Source organism: Silene latifolia, chromosome X, assembly GCF_048544455.1.
Source record: "Silene latifolia isolate original U9 population chromosome X, ASM4854445v1, whole genome shotgun sequence".
Classification (NCBI taxonomy): Eukaryota; Viridiplantae; Streptophyta; class Magnoliopsida; order Caryophyllales; family Caryophyllaceae; genus Silene; species Silene latifolia.
The window spans coordinates 190,830,407-190,840,057 of record NC_133537.1 but is presented as its reverse complement, the minus strand read 5'-3'; the positions used below and the strand labels follow the sequence as shown (position 1 = coordinate 190,840,057).

Genomic DNA, 9,651 nt, shown 5'->3' with positions numbered 1-9,651 from the left:
ATTCCGGGGAGATGCGCATCTTTGCTGAAGACGCCGAGGGACGCTCGCATTCAAGGATGGGACGAGCGGATTGTTGGCTGGAGGGACGCTCGTCCCGAAGGTAGGGACGCTCGGATTCTTGGGCACTTGGACGAGCGGCTTCCTGCTTTGGACGCCCGGATTGTTGTTCAGAGTACTTCCTCTCGCATACTTCTTATTCTTGCAACGTTGGTCTTTAGTTCTTGCCTCTTCTTCTACACTCGTCCTACCAAGATCGTCAATGTCCTTCCAAATAAGCTCAAGAGACGGGAATTTCCGCCTAATTGTCTCCTTTCCTACAAAACATATGAAATGTACTAGAAAAGGAAAATATAAAGCATTTGACGGACAAAATGGATATGGAATGTTGTAATAGTATGCAAAATAGGCTCAATTAGGGGACTAAATGTGCGCAAATATGAGTCACATCAAAAATCGAGTAACAATAGACCGCTTTAACCCACCAAAAGACAAAGTAACTACTAGGTAATTTTTTTACCAAAACATCAATAATGGAGGATTGGTAACATATTAGACAACAATGTAGTTGAGGCTGTTCAAGATTTTTTCAATACAGGTCAACTGTTAACTCAACTGAATACAACAAACATAAGCTTGATTCCTAAGTGTGAGAGACCTACATCAGTTAAGCAGTTCAGACCCATTGCATGCTGTAATGTCCTTTACAAGGTTATCTCTAAACTTCTATGCAATAGGCTTGCACTGGTGTTGCCTGATCTTATCCATGAAAGTCAAGAGGCATTTGTACAAGGTAGGTCCATTATTGAGAATGTTCTGATATGCCAGGATATAGTACATCAATACTCTAGGAAAAAGGTCTCTCCCAGATGTTTATTCAAAGTTGACTTGCAAAAAGCCTATGATACTGTAGAATGGGATTTTGTGGCACAATTGCTGGTTGGACTGAAGTTTCCTACCAAATTTATTGACCTCCTGATGGCATGCATAACAACAACTTCCTATACCTTGGTCTTGAATGGAAGTAACTTTGGGTATTTCAAGGGTAAGAGGGGACTCAGGCAGGGTGACCCAGTTTCTCCTCTTATTTTTACTATTTGTATGGATTATTTGACAAGGCTCATTGCATATGCCACAGCCAGATGGCCATTTCATTATCATCCACAGTGCAAAGGAATTAAGCTAACTCACCTCATATTTGCTGATGATCTTCTGATGTTTTGCAAAGGAGATGCCCCTTCTATCCTCCTGCTTGTTAGAGCTTTTACTTCTTTTTCTAATGCATCAGGCCTGCAGATGAACAATGCAAAGTCAGAAATCTTTTTTAATGGTATGAATGTGGATTTTCAGAGTGATATTCTGTCAGTCACTGGATTTCAGGAAGGAAAAATGCCTTTTAGGTACTTAGGGGTTCCAATTCAGCCAGGAAAAGTATCAAAAAAAGAATGCAGCAGTCTTGTGGAGAAAATGGTGATAAGAATCAGAAGTATTGGTGCTAAAAAGCTATCCTATGCTGGTAGGGTTGTCCTTATAAATTCAGTTCTAAACACTTTGTATAACTACTGGGCTGCAATGTTTGTCATTCCTAAAGCTGCTATTAAGAGAGTTGAGGCTATATGCAGGAACTTCCTGTGGGATAGTTCCACTGAATACCATAGAGTTCCTTTAGTGGGTTGGGATAGAGTAACCATGTCAAAATCTGCAGGAGGACTTGGGATTAAAAAAGCCAGTACTTGGAACATTGCTTCAGTTGGAAAACTGGTGAATTGGATATATGTGAAGGCTGACAGGCTCTGGATTAAGTGGATAGATAGTGTTTATCTCAAAGGAGCAAACTGGAATGATTATACACCTGCAAATGACTCTACATGGACTTGGAAGACTATATGCAAGGTGAAGGAGTAGCTTAAGAATGGGTTCATTGAGAATTGCTGGGCTCCTCATCAAAAAGGTTATACAATGGGCAATGGATATGAATGGCTAATGGGAACAACTCCTACTCAGGATTGGGCAAAAATAGTATGGAATGAATGGAATGTGCCCAAACATTCTTTCAATTCCTGGCTGATAATGCAGTGTGGCCTGAATACTAAAGCTAAACTCTTTACTTATGGATGCTGTCAGGATGATTTGTGTGTCCTATGTGCTGAACAGTCTGAAACTATTGAGCATCTGTTCACTGAATGTAAATTCAGTTGTCAAGTTCAGAAATATGTTGAAGATTGGATTGAATGTCCTTTCCCCACTGATAGTGAGCTGCTGAATGTCTCTGGTAGTAGATTGAAATGGAAAGCTCTAGCTTTGGTGTTTTCTAGGTACAGGTACACAGTTTGGTTTCAACGTAATCATGCTCTAACTGAATTGGATGCAAGGACTTGTGTTGGTTTCTATTAATAGAAATGATGTCTTTTATTGTTTCTATTTGTAGAAAGCTCTTTGGTCCTTTTGTAATTGGATAAGTTTTTTTTGAAAAATATATATATACACTCACATTTCACCAAAAAAAAAAACATATTAGACAACAAAGTAAACAAGTGAAGAACATATTACGTAGATTGAATCTTAGATATATGTAGTACCTTTTGCATTATTTGTCACCATATTATTATTTATCTTACAATTAATTTAACTCGTAGCGTAATAAGGATCTCTGAAAACATATTTGCCATTGATATAAAAAGTTGTACAATTACAAATTCACAAATTCAAAATAGTCTCATATATGTTCTTAGTGGACACATATTACACCAACATCAAACTTTCATTTATGTATTAACATTTCGACAATTTGTAACCACATTACTTTATGATTCCAAGCCAACAAATGAATTCAAAGAAAAGGTCATATCATCATAAAAAATGGACACATGAATATATCTCATAAATCTCTTTATGAATTCAATAATGGAGGAATGGTAACATATTAGACAACAAAGTAAACAAGTGAAGCACATATAACATAGATTGAATCTTAGATTTAATTATGTAGTATCATTTATATTATTTGTTACCATATTATCATTTATCTCACAATAAATTTAACTGGTAACATAATAAGGATTTATGTAAACATATTTGCCATTGATATAAAAAATTGTACAGATTAAAAATTTACAAATTCAAAATAGTCTCATATATGTTCTTAGTGGACACATATTACACTAACATCAAAATTTCATTTTGTAGACACCTCAATGTTCTCTACTAGCCTTACGGGTACCCAATGATGAGGCAAAAACTATATGATTAAATGGAAATTGACAATGTTATAATTTATCGGCTCTTTACGCTTATTTTCCGAGAAACCACTCATAATGGCACATAACCATCATAACGCCCATTGTTCGTTTGAGCCCACTTCGATAAATGATCGTATTCTTAGCCCTTTTAATTAATAAATATTAGGGATTATATCTTTAAGGAGCAAACGGGATATCATTCAAATGTGTGCTAAGTGTGGGATGTTTGATTTTATACTGGGCCAAACAATAGAAAGTCAAGGAGATGAGAATTGGTAGATGTTTAGAATAAGGAGTTTCATGCTTTTTATTACCACATGATGAAGAATTGCTTAATGTAGAGTATTGTGATCAACATAGGATAATAATCTCTTTAAATAATAATTTATCCTTTTACCCCTATTTTCCTTTATCTTTATATGTAAATAATAATTTCTTCTTAATTTCTAACTTTTGTGCATGTACACAAAGGTAAAATGGGCTCTACACAAAGGTGCTAGTGCGAGTCTTAAGATTAAACATTTTGCGTCTTTGTAAATTTATTGTATTTCTCATTATTCTTTGTAATATTTTTATCTCAAATATAATAAAAAAAAGGTGTAAGCTCCTCGTAAGTCAATATTGAAAGATCATAGATCCATATTAGACTCTCTAATTAAAAATTAAATTATCTCATAATTCATTTTTATGTGATCTATGTAACATGCATGCAAATATAAAAGCATAATAAATAGAGATTAAGGAAATACAATTTCCTTACATTGATTTTGATGGTAATATGGGCACAATCTAGATCACCTATGTAGATTGTTCTTGTGCTAATAAAAGATGGATGGTCCTCCTAGAACAAATCTTCAAATTAGAAGATCTCCTTCAATATGCATCCAAGAACAAAACCCAATAATCTAACAAGTATTAACTAGATACTTGTTAAATTTAACCTTGATAATATTTGTAATATTATTAACACTCATAGTAAATATATATTTTACTAACAAATATTAGTAAAATGGTTTTATTATTTTTAGAGAGATAAACCAACAGTTTTATTTCACATGCAAAAGTGTACAAGTGAGTAGTGAATAAAAGAACAAAATATTGGTCTATATGGAGGGAGTGGACGGGTGGAGTAGGTAGTGTGAGGGAGTGGATTTTCTCTTTTTTATGTCCAATCCTTTATCACATGAAATAGAACAAAAGATAACTTAAGGAAGAATATAAAGCAAAGTGAAATGATTATGTTTATAATCATCCACTACACTCTATTTTACTTGGTCTAATGCCCATTTATGGGTCCATATTGGTTCTTATATTTGTCGCACAAATACGTGTAAATTTTATTTAAACGTCGTTTTATGTTTAAATGCTTCCCGATTAATTTTGTCCAAAACACTCCGTAAATATACGTGTACCGCTACACATATTATTTACGTACTAATATTAATCTCATTAATAGATTAGTACAATTTTAGTGAATTAACAATTAATTAACTAAAACCTGTCTCATAAAATTTATTATTCAATTATCGCATAATTAAATAATAACTGTCGCGCCTCGAGTTCGCAACTCGAAATCTCTCTAAAAAGATCGACTAACCTTTTAGTCAATAAATCAAGGGACTAAATAAATTGTATCTCATACAATTAATTAGTTGTCAATTGGGGTCCGTTCCTTTAGGTGTGACCGAAAGAGGTCAGTTGATCACCGCCGTCTCACAACAATAACGTCAAACTCTAGTCAGCCAACCGTTATCGATTTACGTTAATCAAATTATGAGGATCAAATAATAAATATCCTGATGATATTCCTATAATGAGATTTATTATGTAAACGCACTATTGTGAAGGACACTAACTCCAACAAATATTACGCCATTTAAGTTACCTTAATTTTCCCTTGGAAAATATGTCGTATACTTAGAAGCTCCATTCGACCAATTAAGCCTTACGACGTATTTTCCACCTCTTGACGTTGTTTTTTGGCAACTCGCTTGGTCCATTCAACTAGGTCACCACAAAAGCGAAAAATACCTTCGTCTCATCGCGCGCTCGCACCGTGGATGTAATGGTATTTTAATGTCATGAATACCCATTTTCGAACCTGCAAATCTAATCGTACTCTCGTAGAACATTTGATTTGGACAATTTATATGTGTTTAACATTAACTGTTTGTAATGGTGGAATTTGTGTTTGAGTCTCATCAGTGCTACAATATCTCAACCTATGCTACAAAATCCTATGCATTTATTTTATCTTGTACATGGGGAAATCCGTATATAGCTAGTTTTTGTGGGAGTACTCGGTCGAGTACTTGGTTGGTACTTGGTCGAGTGTGTGTTACTCGGCCGAGTGCACTTGAGCGAGTAAACCGGTTCAACGAGGTTGACGGTTTCTGTTATGTTTTGACCAAGGATTTCGTTAATAATGCTTAAGTCATTTTTAATTTCATTTTAGCATCTTTAAAACCATTTCTAAACCTAGAGAGAGGGAGAGGAAGAAGATTTTTCGAGCACTTCTTTTGATTGGAGATTTCTCACCTATTTCAACCTAATTCGATTCCTCTAATTATAAGTCGATTTAACTCAATTGTTTATCCTATTTTAAAGTCTTCTTCTTCGAAAAATTTGAAAAGAGAATCCCGTTTATTTAAAGTCTAGTCTATGCATATCAAATTTCGTAGCCAATTCCCTATGGTTTGTTCTAGGTGATTTAATTATGAACCTATCGCTGAAAAGTCCGTGAATCTGATTTGGTTGTGGAAAATGGTTTGAAACACTAATTGAGTCTAGATAACAATAAGATATGGAATTACCGAAAAATGATGTTTTAAACTCGTTTTATGTATTAATACTTTTTATGCGAAAAATTCTCTTAGTTTTTGGAAATCTGTCTGAAAACCCTTGATAAGTTTGGAATTTGAGAAAATTTGGTTAGATAAGAGTTGTAGCTAAGACTCATAGGGTTCTAATACAATTGGCCTTGCATCGATTGGATTTTTATGGAATTAGTTATGCATTTTATACCGAGTCTGTCATGTACAAGAAAATCAAGAAAAGTCGAGTTTGTTCTTTAAGTTGAGATTCCTATTAATTTATGATGAGTCTAGGTTATGTGCATGGTTAATTGATTGAGTATGTCGTAATTATACATAATTATGTTTTGTAGGTGATGGATATGTGAAGGATCATAATTGATTGGTTGTGATCGGAGTATTGCTAAAAGGTAGGGTTTCCCTACTCAGTTGATTGCGTAATTGATTTGAGATAGTTGAGATTGATTGATCAATATGTTTCGTTAGATTGATATTGTTTGAGATGATATTGTGTTGATATTGAGATTGGTATTGTTGTGATGGGACCATGTTCGGGAGACGGTCCAATCCCATGTTCGCCTCTTGTGGCTCCTATCACAAGGGGAATGTGCACATTAATGATTTGGGTGCACTCGTTGTGATGAGTGGGGCTTAGGTGGGAAAGGCTGCGGTCCCCCACTGGCGGTGAGGGTTATCTGTTGCGATGGGTAACCTGGCAGGGCTACACACTTCGGTGTGTATTCGGTTAATGGTTACTAATGAAGTTTGGAGAATGATACTACAATTGGATTGATTGTGTTTGTGAATTCTTATCTCGGTTATACAGTTGACTGACCCTATTTATTGTTTTCAAAACTGTGGTGATCAAGTCGGGGGTGGTGAGCAGTTGATTTAGCAGGTATGGCTGAGGATAGCTTGCGGGTTTTGGATGGGATCGAGTCATCATCGATCGCTTAGCTAGCTTCCGCTGACATTTATACATTAGTTCCTTTTTGGTTGTAAACAGTTTTGGCTAAACTTTGAGTTGTACTGTGTTAAACAGTTATTATCTTTTAATAAACGTTCATGGATGGTCTATTTGGTATACTTTACCTCGGGCAACCGAGATGGTAGCCTTCCCATTTGGTAAGGTAGACCTTGGTAAGGCACTTTGGTAAATGGGGATGTTACAAAGTAGTATCAGAGCGACGATTTTGGAACTTAAAACAAATGAACAAAATGAACATAGGGCATCTAATAAAATGAACCCGGGTAGGATTGTTTGGAGCTACCACAAAGATTTGGGAGACGTCCTAAAACCGCAATGTTGCCCTCACAACTTTGAATCGGTCACTCCATGGTTTGTCAAGGGGATCAGTATGTGTATGTGTGTTCTATGTATATGTGTGTAGAGTGAATGTATGTATGTTTATAAAAGGTGAAGTATGATGTGGATTATGTGGATATGTGAGTAATGTGATGATTTTTATGAGCAATGTGATTGGCATGAAAATGTGATTAATATAGCAAATGGTATCAATCATGAGGTGTTTCAAATGTGTTTCAAATGGGCGAGATGTGATATGTATTAGTGGTAGGGAAGTATGAGCACGAATTGGTAAAAGTGGTGATGCGGGTATGGAGCAATTGAATATGTGACGAAAGACGTCTTTTTGTCATGCATATTGAATGTTGTGTCTAATTTACATGTTGTTATGATAAACTCTCACTTAGTATAATGGTTTTAGAATTATTGAGGTGCTAGTTTTTGCATTATTGATGTTTAAGTTGTTTTGTTAAGAAAATTTGTTTTGTATGGAGTCTGATTATTGAAGGGCTGTCTTTAAATGGTCATAAGTCGAGTTCTCGGAAAGATATTGATGTGATTCTAATTAGAGGTAATAGCTTGTTCTTTTATGATTCTAACGATAGGTCACACGCCCAAAATGGCCAGGAAACGATGGAGATATGACCATTTTACGAAAACTAGACGCTGCTGAGAATTGCGCAGGGTACTCGACAGAGTATCATTGGCACTCGACCGTGTGCGGGTGGTTGTGCTTTCGCAGTAGCTTCTGGAATGTGTCCACTCGACCAATTAGAGTCCGTAGTCGACCGAGTAGGTCCTACTCGATCGAGTTTTTTTATGCGACCGAACCTTATGGTCACTTGTAATATGTGGTGACAAGTATGTTGCGTAGTAAAGTGGACTCATAACCTGAGTAATATGAGGAGTATGTGGTGTAATAATGAGCCCCCATAATACTTGAAACCTGATGTCAAGTTGGTTAATTTGGGTAAGATAAACGCTTGGACAAGTACAGTAGCATAAAGGATTGCAAAGAATAAAGACTAAAAGATGACTTATTTCTCTGATTCTGCCTCTGATTAGTTTGGGCTGCCATTTTATACATTTTTGATATATGTGTACCAAATTTCTATACGTTATAGCCTCGTGTGTTAGCTTTCGTTTTCCGTTGATTTCATACTGATACGAGTTACGGTTTAAGAGAAACAAATATTTTAGTGAGCACTGGTCAGAATGTTACTGCACAGTGCTAATTTCGACCAACCAATTTGGAAAATTTACCATTTGATATGTATACATGCTTTTTGAGTGACTCTAACTCTTATAATTAGTATACTCGTAGACGTTTAGGAACTGATAAATCTCACTTGATATGGATGTGTCATTAATTTATTATGATTTTTGCAAGTTGACCTTGAAACACGACAAATTGCTGATAACATTCTATTTAGACCCATCGGTTTGGGAAAATCTTTATAAATTGATTATTTGTGCTTTGAACCTAATTCAGACTCTCTCACTTCAGTGACTCTCTATATTTTATAAAAAGTATAAAAACTCCGGTATTGGTTAAATTGTTATTTATTGGTGACTCTAGAAGTTACAACATGCTTTATAGCACCTGTAAATGTGTGTTTGATGACAAGTTTCTAATAAAGGTTGCCCTATGAATTTCAAAGTCTTAGTTTCTATGTTTTGACAACATGTTTAGGTGACATGAGAAGTAGCTTAACCTATAAGCGTATGCGGAATAAGTGACGACATTGAAAGACTGTGAGTGTCGTGTCTTATATGCCACTTATTACATGACAATGTCTGCAAATAGCATAAACATGAATGATAGCTAGGTTGATTAAGTGGATTGGTTTGTTGCACATATTATAAATAGTAAGAAGTGTGATTACGTGCAAGTAAATTGCGGTTATGTGAGGTAACGAGCCTGATTGAGTCAGATATGTTACATGGTGGTTGATTATATTATCGGCATGAATATGGTATAGAACATAATATGTGTTGAATGAATCGTTGTAGAATGAGGTAATTCGTATATTTTGGTCCAGGAATGATGTACGATGAGTTAATGATGTTATTATCATGTAAATTGGAGTAGATATACAAATGCGAAGCTAATATTTTGAAACGGAAGTATTAAGTGATTTATTTGCATGAGATTAGTCTAACATGTCTAGTGATATGACAATATATGGTTGGCGGTGCAAATAGATGGCTTATGTGATGACGTGAGCAGCTGAATGATAGTTAATTGATGGTAATATATTGTTGAAGTGTGTACATTTTTTTAATGTTTATGATC

The 9,651-nt window shown here is 35.3% G+C and overlaps 1 protein-coding gene across 1 annotated transcript; it reads left to right on the top strand.

Annotated features, from left to right (window-relative positions):
• Nucleotides 1-1,956: 1,956 nt before the first annotated feature.
• LOC141618991 (uncharacterized) lies at nt 1,957-2,391 on the top strand. Its single transcript, XM_074436037.1, has one exon. It carries the CDS (start codon nt 1,957-1,959, stop codon nt 2,389-2,391), a length of 435 nt encoding a protein of 144 aa, XP_074292138.1.
• The last annotated feature ends 7,260 nt before the right edge of the window (nt 2,392-9,651 follow it).